At 37.9% G+C, this 15,223-nt stretch overlaps 1 protein-coding gene across 6 annotated transcripts in view; it reads right to left on the bottom strand.

Moving 5' to 3' along the window:
* Nucleotides 1–4,594: 4,594 nt before the first annotated feature.
* Nucleotides 4,595–15,223, bottom strand: part of LOC105306904 (transmembrane protein 56-like) — an 85,009-nt gene continuing 74,380 nt past the window's right edge. For all 6 annotated transcript variants that reach the window (XM_023524441.1, XM_011382187.2, XM_011382188.2 and 3 more), the window contains one exon: nucleotides 4,595–10,285. In XM_023524441.1, coding sequence (XP_023380209.1) covers nucleotides 9,967–10,285 — 319 coding nt within the window. In that variant the 3' untranslated portion in view covers nucleotides 4,595–9,966. The remainder of the gene's footprint in view (nucleotides 10,286–15,223) is intronic.

Genomic DNA, 15,223 nt, shown 5'->3' with positions numbered 1-15,223 from the left:
GACACACAGCCGTTACATTAAAGCTGTCTGCATTCCCTATGCCATGCTCCCCATCCTATGACCATCTATCAACTGTTAATTTATACTGCTTTAACCCTTCGCCCTTCCTTCCAGCCCCCCAACCCTCTCCCCTCTGGCTGTCACCAAATTGTCCACTATATTTGCGAGTCCGTTTTTGATTAGTTTGTTCTTTTTTTCCTTAGATTCTGTATATAAGTTAAATCATATGGTATTTATCTTTCTCTGACTTATTTCACTCAGCATAATAACCTCTAAGTCCATCCATGTAATTGTTAATGGTAGGATTTCTTTTTTTTTAATGCCTGAGTAATATTCCATTGTATATATGGACCATAACGTCTTCATCCAATCGTCTCTTGATGGGCATTTAGGTTGCTTCCGTATCTTGGCTATTGTAGATTGTGCTGCCACGAACACAGGGGTGCATAGATCTTTATGAATTATTGTTTTGGTTTTCTAAAGATATGTTTTAAAATGAGTCAGTCAGTAGCATGTGTTACAGACGGGCAGGGAGAGAGTGTAGTGGGAGAGACCAACGAGGAGACTGTATGGCAGTCCATGAAGAAATGTTTTAGGGTGTCTCTCCACTTCACTTCTTAATTCGTGAGCTGAAAATGGAAACTGCACACGATCACCGCAGCCTCCCTGCTCCTGCTCCAGGATGCACCGGCTTCTGCTCCAACCTTTTGTAAACAATAATATAAATAGAGCCACTTTAAAGTGGAGTCGGAGCTGCCATCCCGGAGGAACTGCCTTGTATGTCTTATACCTCAAATCTTTGGAATGCTAAAACAGGGCAAAATAACCTTTGGACTGGGACTAAAGGAACTTTGTGCCCCCAGAAAACCATTTACAGAGATAATAAGAAAGCAGTTATTATGATTACCAGACTGATGACTACCAGATTGAAAATTAAATTGTTTTAGAATTCATGCCACTATGTTAGCTTATCTTCATGGACAGAAATGCCTTCCTCCTATTATGTAATTGTTCCGTTCCCTTTCTCATAAACACGCATTGCCTTTGTCTCCTAATCTGAACATGATTTGAGCTTCTGCCCCAATCAGTGTGTCCCAAATAGCTATTCTTATTGATCTCAAATAAATGCCTGTTGCCTCTCACTTTGAAAGGCCTTTTATTCTCAGGTTAGCTCTTCACTTCTGCCCCTCCTCCCACCATCCAAAGACCACCTTGTCAGCAGCGGCAAGGCTCTCTCCACCCCACAGCATCCAGCCTCCTCCTGCTAGACCTCAGCTCGACTCACAGAAGGGCCTCATTTTCTGCCTCTTACCATCATCTCGAGACCTCTCTAAGCTCTCTGACTTGATAGGACTGGATGACATCACGGAAGCAAGAAGTCACGGGGACAGCTGGAGAGCCTGAAGGGATGTGGGGAAACTATGGGTCAGTGACCGGTCAGAAACCTAGAAGACACAGATACAGGGGTCAAGGCAAGACAGCAGGTCAGAAATGAAAAGAGCAATGGGAAACACAGCAGTGAGGCAGTCTGACTTTTTCTTTCCCCCAGATGGAATTCTTCACATTGGCATTATGGCACAACCACAGTGGAAAACAATACAGCAGTTTCTCAAAAAATTAAGAATAGAATTAGCATATGAGCCAGCAATCCCTCTTCTGGGTATCTACCCCCAAAATTTGACAACATTTATCTGTGAGGATATATGTACCCGATGTTCATAGCATCATTATTCGTGGTGGCCAAGACATAGAAGCAACCAAAGTGTCCTTCAGTAGATGACTGGATAAAGAAGAGGTGGTACATATGTACAATGGAATATTAGTCAGCCATAAGAAAAGATGAAATACTGCCATTTGCAACAACATGGATGGAACCTTGAGATTATCATGTTAAATGAAAAAAGTAAGATAGAAAAAGTTGAGAACCATATGATTTCACTCATATGTGAGATATAAAACTGAAAGCAACAAACACAATAAGGCAAATAGAGACTCATGGACACGGACAACAGTTCAGTGGTTACCAGAGGGAAAGAGGGAGAGGGAAGAACTTAGATAAGGGCGGAGGGGGTCAAATATATGCTGACGGAAGGAAATTTAATTTTGTATGGTGAACATACAATATTTATATGATGTATTATTGAACTATACACTTGAAACCTATATAATTTTATTAACCGAAGTCATCCCAATACATTTAATTTTAAAAAAAGGCCTACCACAGGCTCCATGCTGCTTTTCCAACTACGGTACGTTCTTTCTTTCGTTCATGGCAGAAGGCTTCAGGCCCTGACTCCCCTTTTTCCTCTCATCCGTAGCATTCCCTTCAGAGCTGCCACCAGCCTGCTCTCCAGTCGCCCGCTGAGTCCATGGCTTCCTATGTTCTGACATCACAACCAGTGGCACCTGCCACCTCACAATTCCAAGGACTTATTCGAGAGTTATGTTCCATTTTTCTAAATCCATTTGGCTCTCCCTCTACAATATTCATCAGATCTGGCTCCTTTATTTTCCTTCCTTGTCTCAGGCTGAACATCCAGCTTAACCACTTTGCAGTTGCTTGGCCAGTTTCTCCACCGCTAACCTAGTTCTGTCGTCCCGTTCATCTGACACTGCGAATCTCCCTCAGATGTCATTTTAATCATATTACTAAGCCTTAAAGCTACACTTGCTTCTTCCTAATTGCTTGTTTCAAATTAAAGCTCTTACTAATAGGATGGGAGAGTTGGAAGGAACATCAGAGATACTTCAAACATTATTTTACAGATAACAAAACTGAGACTCACAGACATTTATATGTTTTTTCACGGTTATCTTAGGCTTTCAGGCACCACATTCTTTCTAAATTGCTCTTTCCAACTTACAATTCAAACAAAATCCTACCCTCTTGTGCCAAATCCATTCTTATATCCTTCTCATCCACAACACAGTATTCTTTAAAAACTGTTCGTTTCATTTTCTAAAACCTGTCATGCTGAGCCTGCCTGATGACATGAGTCATTCCAGGAAGCTTAATGGCTGGGCAGTTTGGTTCTTATTAACTACAACAGAGCAGGACATAGGAACTCCTGCAGGGCCAGGCAGCCCACCTGGACCACGACTCCACTAAAGCTACTTCCTCCTTCCTGCCTCTGCACAGAGGCATCTAGTTATGGGCAGTGAGTGAGACAACGCTAAGATCTGCTCTCTTGTACACATACATATACACATATACACATATAGAGGCATATAATGAATAATGTGGATATTGCATTTTATTATAGAAAAGACAAAAATTTGTATATCAGGTATAGGAATTCTACTATGTTCATTTTTCTTAAGTTCATGTCACCCAAAATGGATATGTACATAGCATGTCACCCAATGGATATGTACATAGCATGATCATACTTTATCTTCCCTGTTCTCTTAAGTCTTTTCTCCCTCCTTTTTAATGTCATTCTTTCAAAATTTCCACCTATCCTTGAATTTTATCCTTGATAGAATGTAGCTGTCATCTCTATTACCATCCATTTCTCCCCCAAATTCCCCTACTTTGAAAGTTCTGCTCAGGGAATGTCTGGAGTGGTATCATCAATGATTTGGTAAAAGGACAAGACTAAATGTGGCAGCAGAATTTTGCTGGAGGTAGGTGAGAAGAGGGGGGGCCAGTTAGCCAGGGCAGGGGTTGGGGAGCTAGGAGTGCTGTGCCATAAACGACGATGGGCCACTCAAGTAGATGGGTCATGCACAGGCCAGAGTCCAGTTTGTGGGGAGCATCCAGGGACACCTGCCAGTTTGTCAGTTACCAGAATGGAGAAAAGTTGCCAATTTGCCATCATTTATTTTGTGCATGTTTAAGGACCACCAAAAGGAGGGAAAACGGTTAAGTAAATACCAGTAAAGACTAGGGAACAGGAGATAAAGGGTGACTCATCTTTGAGACACCTGAGGCGTGGGAGAGTGCCGTTTCCACTTACTTAGAGGGACTCTGGGTGCTTGTCATTTCACCTGTGGCCCATCTCCACTGACAGCTGGTACTGCTATTTTAGTTTTGAAATTCAGCTGTTCCTTTGCCAGTCTTCGCACAACATTTCGGCATGCTCTGAAGCATGACTCATGCTACTCTCCAAAGGCCAAGCCACTTCAGGATTCCGTACAATTAGTGCTCTGCTTCCTGACCTACTGGATATTCTCGGACCAAGACGCAGCATTAAGACCGCAGACAATTTGAGAAGGCAGGAATTCCAGCCAAGACATTTGGCAAAAACCACTAGAGACCACATGAGAGGTCTCAGGGACAAAGGAAAGGAGATTAAAAACATAACTGCCAAAGTTTTACTTAATCTAAAAGAGCCTATTGATTAGATAGCACCATTCCTTCCACTGACAAACATGACTAAAATGTGTGCTATGAGTACGGTTTGCTACAAGGCCGGGGCCTCAGGAAGAGAAGGGTGGGAAGGGAGCAAACAAGCTCTCGAGCATCTTAAAGGGTAAATAATAACTTTAGAATTCAGGTGCTATAAGTGATGATTTGATTTCAGAAAAGTAATTTTTTATCATCAATCTATTCATTCATTACTATTGAAGTGTACACCTTGCAGACTCAAACTTTTGCACTAAATAATTGTGATTTTATTTTTTTCACAACTTACAAAGCTTTGCACCACATTAGTGTTCTTACACAAGAAAATCTCCAGATTTTCATTGGGGGGAGAGGGATATTTATTTTACATACATTATTAATATTATTAATATTAAGTAAAATTGTCATGACAAAGTAATGCCAACCTTGTATAACATGCAGATTATTGCTTAGAACTTGCATATACTTTAATATGGCACACATACAAATAAAGTATACAAACATTTAAAATATTAAGGGAACTACCTAAAGATGTTTATTAATCCTTCCACATGAAGCACAACCAGAAACCAAAATAAAGAATACTGATGCTATTTTAGTTGCCAATGAATCTGAATAACACTGATTTGTAAACTACCAAGGCTCACATTTCATAAAGAAAACAAAATTTTTCAGCCTTCTGGAAATAAATTAGAAGGTATGTTCTCAAAATGTTAAATGTATTTTGAAAAATTTCCAAAATCTTTATGATGATTAATTATGAATGTTACATATTCTCGGGAAAAAAATTATGTATATATCACTCTAGCTATTGAATTTACTGCAGTTTTAAGTAACTTTTTCAAATTAAACCTATGTCTAAAATTTATTACTATAAACTCTAATTACCAAAAAATCTCATAACTCATCCTAGTTACAAGTTAGAGTATTATCTATGCAAAAATTTCTTTAAAAGTAGACATAATCATAGTAGAAGCCAACCAAGCAAGAAATGAAAATATATACATTTACAGTTATATTTTTAGGCTTCATTAACCATAAAGTAGCAAATACTTTACTGCACACTTAATTACAGAATTACATAAAGATATAAAGAAATAAATATACAGATGATATTAACGAGTTTTCAGCCAGAGGTATTATATCTTTGAGATTTAGAAATATTTCTCATTGTTTTTGGTCTAAATATAGGGCCTGATATCAAAACTGTCTACTCCTCTGAGGAGATGGTGTAAACGTTTTCAGTGCAGACACAGCAATCTTTAGCAGCTGCCTTCAGCTCTTCACTACTATCCAAAATATCTTCCAATAAAGGGATGACTTACTGTCAAAGCCAGTAGAGGCAGTTTGAGGTCTGGGCTAGAAAGGCTGGGACTTAAGTCCATGGGTGTCATACTTCGGAAAACACCCTGAGTAAGCCATTTGCTGGCAAGCTTGTTTTTAAAAGAAACGTGACCATAACTAAGTTGACTTGATTAAAGAGCAGGGCTCACTAACGCTGCTGCAGACCAGGACGCCTCCTCGTAATATCCTAACACAGAGCTGCCTGTTCCTCCTCCTGCCGTGGGGTCTAAGGAAGAACATTCAGGTAATCTACACACCTATAATGAATCCCCAGCTGAAACATGTTATAAAGCTCTTATTGCTAAACTAGTTAAAGAAAAAAGAAACTACAGATGTTTCTCAATAAAACCAAAACATGATTAGCTTTGCTTCATGTTGTAAACAAGTATTATTAAATGCTAAATGGCTTCCTATCGCCTCTTAATAAATTATGGTTTCATCGCTAAACTTACTTCAATGCTTTTATCAATGAAAGAACATACTTGTAAACTTTTGAATTTGCCACAATAGACAGAGAAGCTTACAGGTATGGGGAGGCCTCAAGACTTGACATAGAAAGGTGCTGGCATAAGGGAGGGAGCTGCTGATGACGTGTTTGTAGTGTTAAGAGGAACAGATAGAAGGACCAGAAGGACTCAGAGGGATAACTTCTAGGTTGAGGAAGGCGCATCATGGCTTTTAAGGGAAAATCAGTCCTCGTGTCTCCTCCAACTCCAGGTCCTGCTGGCTTTTCACTGTTCTCACACATATCACATGCGTTTTGTGTCAGAACTCACTTTCAGTAGATTTAGTGTGTCTGTTGTCACCCAGCTGTAGTCAGGCTGGGCAGCTGTGTGTGCAGCTCTGGCCTCTCCACACAGAGTCTCACTGCTGTGCTGGTTCATACCTGTTGAGAAACACTGTGCCACATTTCTGATAAAATTATATGGGTTTGCTTCTTATGGAATCCAAAACACGTAAATACGTACTCTTCTATGAAGTATAACTGATAATCTCAACAATTATATGGTCTTTTCAGTTTTCATTTAACAGACTAAACCACTTCAGGCCAATTCAAATGTATGTTTACATATTTGCAGTTAAGAGTAACCTAGAAACTGAAACTTGTACATTTATTTTGATAATGTCTTTTGGGACATGTTTATTTCCCTTAAAAATGAAACAGCACAAACATGAAAATTATAACATATTTTCCCCTATACATCTGCAAGAGAATAATGTTTCTAAACACATGCTCACAAACAGTACGACCAGTAGTCAAGCTAGCTCTTCACACCAGTGAAGGACCATTCTCCAGAGAAAGCGTACAATTTAAAAACCGATACTTTAGCAAAATCTGATTTGAGTTAAATAGATTACTAAAATTTAGAAAAGAATTTGATTCCAACACCTATAAACTAGGCAGTTTTTAAAAGTAGGCCTTTATGACAGTAGTGGGTCGTCATAGTGCATTGATCACCTTTAGCAATGGTAACGACAAAATTAAGCAGCTGGAGTAAACCTGCATTTCAACTCACTATAATTTAGGCAGGAGTTAATGTCTTTGCACTCTTACATAAGTAGTCCATTTTGAGTTTTAAATAAATGCAAACAATACTCATTAAAAAGATTTTGGAGACAAGAATGCAACTTCTATAAACTCAAGCTCCTAATTTTTAAATTCTCCCAAGTCAAATAAAGTATCTAATGCAGAATCTATATTGCACGCTATTTAGTTGATTTTCATTCATTTTCAAAATTTTTTAAGAATTTTTATTTTCTAGACTACTATACTTTCAAAGAGCATCTTTATAGTTACTAATGTTTTTCTACAAAAATAGAGTTGCTTAAAAATGTATACCAATTTGCTTTTATTTTCTATAAATATTTTGAGTTGTTAAATTGGAATGCCAAATAGAATTACTTAAATTAATCCATATAGTCAAAATACTTAATATGTAAAATGTCTACCGAAAGTTTGTCATTTAATAAATGAAAGATTCATTGTTTAATAAATGATATGTTTTCTTTACTTGTATCTTAGGGAGGTGGATACAGTCATAGCAAAGCAAAATACAGTTCCTGTAAAGACCTGATTTAAAGTAACATGACAGATTACAGTGTCTTTTCTATCTTATGTCTGTTGTAACAGAAAATATATAGAGTATACTTTTGGATATTGAACCTGGATGATAAATTCGCTGTCATGCAGCCAGCGTAAAATAAGAATTGCTGACTAAAGGAATAACAAACTTCAGTCGAAACACTGATACTTTAAATATACTTATTTAGTGAGCAGCTATACTAATGAAAGATGCTGTCAATGAAGATAAAAATGAAGTTTTAAACATGAAATAGCAACCATAAAAACTGAAACTGCTATATGGAAACTCACTAACCTTCATTTTGATGGTGGGTTTAAAATCTGTGTTCAGAAACTATAGAAATGTTCAGAGTCAAAAATATTTATTTCAAGTTTTATTTCTTTCTAAAGGAATGAATTTCCAAAATAGTTTTCTAATATAAACATTTTTTTAAAAGCCAGTTTTCTTGCAAAAAAGCAAGAAAAGAACAAGATAAAACCATGTGCTTTCATATACTCTCTACACAATCAATACATATGCAAGTGCCTATGATGTGGAAGGCACTAAATTTAGTAACAAATCAATGTAGTATTGGTAGCTTTAAAAACAAATACCAATATTCCACATTACTTTCAAAAATAAGTGTACCTAGTATAAGCCAATCAATCTCATTTTACTATTTGGTTATTGGTTGAGATTTTAATTACCTTATTTAAATGTTCTGAGACTTAATGAGGCACTATCTGCATTAAACAGCCAAATCAAATCAATTTAGATCAAAAGTCTTGAAATACTTCATCCTCATAACATGAACAATGAAAATGAGTCAAACATTCTCTTTCAAACTGAGAAACTGAATGGATCTTTTGGTTTGGGTTTGATTAAATTCAAGTATACACTACCAGTTAAATTTCTTTTTTTCTTAGGTGAGAGCAGTCATTAAAGTCAAGTACTTGAGAAAAATAAATAAAGGCAATAATAGGCAACTACATAATTCTATACTTGGGTTGCAAGAACCAAAGCAAAAGCAAACGTAAACTCACACAAACAAAAAACAAATAAACAAACAAACAAAAAAGACCAGAGTCCCCAGTCATTGATCATCATGTAAGACAATAATATTGGTAATGAGAATAGTTGGATTAAATTGTGTTTTTTTTTCCCCTGTCCTTTCGGAAAGATAAAAATTCAAAATGCTCTAAATGCTGACTAAGCAGGTATGGGTATAAACTCTGAGTAAAATATGAATACTGATTTTTTTTGTAGTTTTGGTCTCATCAAGAAGAGGCCTATCTTAGGAGTATGATAACTACATATAACATAAGACTTTGGTACTGATAATGTTGGATTCCGAACTTAGGAGGGCATGCTTTGCAAATAGAAATAATATATTTTTCACAGAAAAACTGCCAGGGAAACAGAGAGAAATAGCAGTGGTAAAGCTTTTTCTTAATGATTCCTCCTATTAGCCTTAATAGTCATCTATAACATGCATTTTTAGGAGGAATTCATCTCTTAAGGAGCTCTATAAAATCTGTTTTAAGACTTACTATAAAGTAAAAAGGCAATAATTTGATAAAATGCTAAAAATAGGAATAAAGAGATGTCTGAAATACCTAAAAATGCAGGAAGTATTTCCCAGGACTAACTTAATTAAATGTGCCCAAAGTAAAATGCTTCATCATTAATAGATGATAGCACACCTAAATGAAAAATACATCACTTTTAATAGCCTAAGAAAAAGAGTATTTCAACAATTTAGAAATTAAACCTTACACAGGCATCGACAGTCATAATAAGAAACGAGTGTGGTACGACAAAATGTTAAGAGCTATTTACATATTTAAAAGCAGTTCCCATTCTTTCAGCAAAACTGATGACATAAAATCAAGCGCACTAAATTGGCACAGTCATCTTTTCAAAGAGAAAAATACCGATGCACGTTAACAGATTTCTGAATTCACCACTATATTTATAACTTTTTATTTAAACTTTTATGATTTTATCCATGCGTATAATGTAGAAGAAAACTGGAAATCTTGGGATAAAAATAGAAATTTAGTTTCTCTTTTCTAAAGGTTAAAAAAAAAAAAAGACACTGAAATCCTGGATAGTAAGTATAATTAATAAACACAAGAACATGCCAAGAATTCATCCTATCAGTAGATATAACGAAGGTAGTAATGAAGTATGCTTATCAATAGCCCACTTTTAGTCAAGTTTCCCATTCTGAAGACTGTTTTTAGTTTTCTCTTGTCTGAAGAGAGAGATGACTTTGATGCACCCCTTTGAAATTTTGATCATCCACATGACATTCATCACATCCAAAATAACACAAGTAAATAACCAGAAAAACTGGATTGAAAATCCAAGCCTCATGTAGGCCTCTGTTCCAAACACGGAATACATGTAGCCATAGAAAGATGGTATGGCAGCAATCCGCACAATGAAGAATACTACCGTCATGAGTATCCCGTTGATGACGTTAGCCTTGCAAAACTTGGAATAGTTCAGAGCTTCAAAGAACCACCTGGAAGAAAATGAAAGAAACATCGCATTCACTCTGCATCTCTGAATTTTTAAAATTCAGTGAACAGCCAGCCCCCTACAATTTATATGAAGACGCAAAGGACATATATCAAAGTAATTCTAGATGTACGCATACACAGGTTAGAAGTTTCCAGGTTGTCAGCTGCGAGGGCACAGAACAATGATGACCTCCCATTAGAAACCCGGGTCTCAGTTTCTAATACCACTCTCCAATTAAAGGAACCAGGGCTCCTTGAGAAGTGACTGAATCTAGGGCTGGGACAGAGAACATACAATATGAATCTGGAGTATTTTTTAATGCCAGAAAGTAAGAAAGTGCTCAAAAAACAAAATGATGAGGTTATGTCCAAGGGACACAGAAATGAACGGAAAGAGTTCCCAAAGGAAAAAACTGTAACAATTTGAATAACCAAATAACGTAGTATTGAATTATAACCCAAAGTATAATATAAATATCCATGAATCCATAGTAATATGAATGAATGAATGAATGAATGAATGGGGGAGAAGGGACGAATATCCTGTGCAGAATAACTGCAAATAATTTTTGTAGATATTGCTCACTCAAGGATGTGATGCAAAACCCCCTACTCCTCAAGGCAGTGCTAATAGTGACCACCTCCCTATAGAAGGCAGGTGGGGTGGAAAGAGTAACTTGAAAATTGAGAAATCTGAGAAACTCTGCCTCGGTGATGTGAACCAGGTAAACATCAACAGTGATAAGGCTTGTTTAGAGCATGCAGTCCTGATATAATGCGATGAGAACAGTACTCTAGTTTGTGGTCTTCCTCCCCTAAGCCGAGTCTAATCATAAGAAAAACATAAAACAAACCCAAATTGAGAAATATTCTACAAAACACCTGAGCAGTACTCCTCAAAACTGACAAGGTCACCAAAAATAATTGAAGTCTGAGAAACTGTCACAACCAAGAGGAATCTAAAGAAACATGTTGACTCAAAGTAATGTATCTGGATGAGATCTTGGGACATGAAAAAAGACATTAGGTAAAAAACAAGGAAGTGCGAATACAGTATAGACTTTAGTTAATAATAATGACCAGTACAGGTCCATTAATTGTGACAAACGCAGCACACTAATGGAAGATGATGCCCATAGGGGAAACTGGGGGTGGGCGATACAGGAACATTTCTACCTCATCCTTGCAACTTTTCTGTATATCGAAACTATTCTAAAAAGCTTATTTAAACAAACAAACAAACAAACAAACAAAAAACATTATTTGTTCTATTCTACTTTCCCTTCCTTAGAAAAACTGTCTTGACTAATTTTACCTCGTTATTTTGGAGGTTAAACTGTAAATGTAGTAAAATACATCCATGTATCTTAATATTCAATTTGACTGAATTAATCATGCCAGAATGAGAAATGGCTCAGCCTCAGAAACTAAAAATTAACAGTTAAAAAAAAAAAAACCAAAATATTTTACTAAGCGAGATTAAAATATCCAATAGGAACAATTTGTAGAATAAGAGGTGTATTCCAATTTATAAGTACGTGTAGGGTGAACAGTGATATTATTCATGGCAACTAAAAGAGAAAATAGGAAGCAACAGTCAAATTAATAAAATAATGTCACAAACAGGAAAACTGTCACTGAAGCAGTAGAGTCAACGTCCCTCGGTCTATCCCAAACCTCCCGTCCTCCGTCCTCTCTGCTCCAGACTCGCCCTCGTACCCTCACTCGCTCTTTTTTGACTACACGGTAGCCTTGGTGTTACTCAGAAATGCTGTACCTCAAATAACCCATCCCTTCCTAAGCACAACGCTTAGCATCCCATATTTCACTTTATCCAATTCCATCACCTCCTCTTCTTTGACCTTTTAACTCTCAAATCCCTCACTATCAGCCCGTAGACTTTGATTCGCATCCTTCCCAACCTACGTGAGCTCACGCAACTTCAGAACACACATCAGCACCTCTGGTTCTCTCACCACCACATCTATCCCACCCACCCGGCCTAACTCCAGCCTCTCAGCAAGCCAGCTTCCTTTAGGCAGGACGGTGTACGGGGAAGGTGAGTACTGTGCCCCACAGGCACACTGCCTGGGTTCAAAGCCTGCTTCTGCCACTGAGCAGCTGTGTGGTCTTACCTCTCTTTGTTACTGACTTCTTTCTATGTCTCAGTTTTACCTCTACAAAATGGGGATAATGATAGTACCTCCCTATAATGTTATATATTTACATAAGCTGTCATATACATAATATACATACTTGACACAGCATACTGCATCATACATATGTATAACGTATCATATACATATAACATACTATAAGCTGTTGTGACACATACGAAGAGCTAGATAAGTAGCTATAATTACCCAGGTTGATATTAAGATAAATGGCACAGATATAATTTAAAGAGATCTAAATAAACTTCAGCTGAATTCCCAAATTTGCTTGACATCCCATTTACTAACTACACATTGTCCACAGAGCTGCTTCCAAACCTGTCTTCCCACTCGTCACTTCCCTTCCTAATTCCCTTCCACTTCTCAATCCCATCAGAGGAAGTGGCCTGTTCTACTCACAGGGATATATGTCTGAGTCCACCAGCCATGAATTCCTCACACTCTGACCCCGAAGCCTCAGGCACCTTTACCTTTATAGTCAGATGAAGAGGTTTTTCTTGCCCTCTCGAAAAGGAACTGCTTCTTCACCCATGCTCTGGATCCAAACCCACTTTCTGAGACTTTAGTCAATGATCCCCTTTTCCTTGCTCCATCTACTTCCCCATCTATAGACTGATTCTTCCTTCCCTCATACTAACATGCCACAAGTCCAACACTACATTTAGCCCAGACTATTTCCTGTTCTCCAAGCACTTCGCACACTTTTCAAATTTTTGGCTGTCTGGAAAGGTGATTATCTACAAACCCAGAATTACAGAGCATGTCCTTTGGCTTTCCTGTGCAATCGCCATGTTTATCTTCTGCCAATTTTTCCACATGACTAGTGCCTGGTCTTTAAGCCAGTCTCTTTTAAAGGGAGAAAAACTCATGTATGAATTCAAGGTGAAATAATATTCATATGATCGTACTTATCTTTGTCTCTCAAGTCAGAAGGACCAGTTATTTTGTTGGAATCCACATCTTCTTACCTAATTAGAACACTCATTCCAACAAATAAAGGCTAACAGTTTGTGAATGCAGTCAGGCTGACGCTGCGAGGGAAAGAAGCAGGAGAAAGAAGAAAGATGTGTGTGGGGGGAGGAAAGAGGGAAATACTCTCTTTTACCCACCACACACAATTAGCGAGCCGGGTAAAAAAGAAGAGATAGCAAACTGTATGTGTTTGTCATCCCCGGCAACACCATAAAGAAAAACCTGCCTTTGATCATTTAGTATTTCTTCCTCCCTGGCCCTTCTAAAGGAACTTGAACCTTTTAATTAAGTTTCCTGGGAGTTAACTGTGCAGTTGGTATTCTCTACACTACTTACCAATAGTGTAAACACGATTCAGGTTTTTTTTTATTATCACTATTTGGGGTAATTTGTTTGTATTATCTGTTCTAATTCACATTTGGAAAGAGGAGAGGGGGCTTACTTGCGGGTAGAGAAAGAAAGAAAAGACGTGAGAAAAGAGGACAGGAGTAAAGAACCAATCCTACGTAGTCCTGGCTCGGTGAGTTTGAGGAGCTGGGAGTTGAGAGTCAGAGAATCGAGTGAACCTTGAGAAAGCTGCAGGGTCCAGGAGATATTGTGAGTTCACGAGAAATGAAGAGAATTTTAAGAAGCGTCGCTGTGAGTAACAAACTGGATCTTTGTTGACGTCCTTGGAGCAACTCCAGTAAGGATTTGGATGCCATCCTGCTTCTGGGACTCTGTGCAGAGACTGGGCTGTGAGCTGACCTTAGTTATATCTTGGTTGCAGTGTGATCCTTTCAGGCATGTAAACATTTGTATTTTTTAATGAATATTATTAACTCTTGAAATTTGGAGAAGTTCAGGAACTTAGTTTTAGAAAAGTTGTCTTCCACCCCAATATTATTTGTTGAAATGCAGAGATAAAAAAAAAAAACAGAAAGAGAGAACTTTACAATAAAATATATTAATCATAATGGATAACTTTATGTCGCTATTATAGAAACACGGGTGAGGGACACCCAATCCATTCTGGAAGAAGATGGGTTTTATCATGGAAATGATCCCTGGGTCTTGAAGGATGAGTGAGGAGCCAGGCAGCCTTTCTAGAACATGGACAAGTCGGAGTGAGAGGAGATTTCTGAGGGGAACTGTGGCAGAAAGAGACAAGACAGCTCTGCTTGCAGAGCTTTCTCTGGCACATTAAAGAGCCCCAATTTTATCCTGCAATCAGCGGATGCCACTGAGGATTCAACCAAGGGAAGTGCATATGCTGATTTTTTAGAGAGATCATCACGGAAGATGATAATACAGAAGAGAGATGAAAGGGAAAAGAGGACTGGAGGCAGGTAGATGGTCTAGAGCAGGAGTCCGCAAACTTCTTCCACAGTAACATACAGTGACAGGCTTCGGAAGCTGTACAGTCTCTGCCACAACCAATCAACTCTACCTCTGTAGTGTAAAAGTAGTCATGGTAAACAAATGAGCACGGCTGTGCTCCAAACAAGCTTTATTTACAAAAACAGGCTTAGTTTGCTGACACCCCAACACACACACACACACACACACACACACACATATCACTCTGTCAAAAAGAACTTTCTGCAACAATAAAAATGTGCTACAGATGTGCTACCCTGTTCAGTAGCCACTAGCCACATGGGCTATGAAGCACTAAACTGGTATAACTTAGCCTGAGGAACTGAAATTTTAATTTATTTAATTAAATTAAATGTAAGTAGTCACATGTGACTTGTGGCTACGCTATTGGGCAGTACAGGGTTAGAGGCTGTTACAGTAGCCTGGGCAAGAGAT

This window comes from Pteropus vampyrus, unplaced genomic scaffold (genome assembly GCF_000151845.1).
Source record: "Pteropus vampyrus isolate Shadow unplaced genomic scaffold, Pvam_2.0 Scaffold463, whole genome shotgun sequence".
NCBI lineage: Eukaryota > Metazoa > Chordata > Mammalia > Chiroptera > Pteropodidae > Pteropus > Pteropus vampyrus.
Note: the sequence above shows the minus strand (reverse complement) of the source record. Positions and strands in the feature narration are given on the sequence as shown.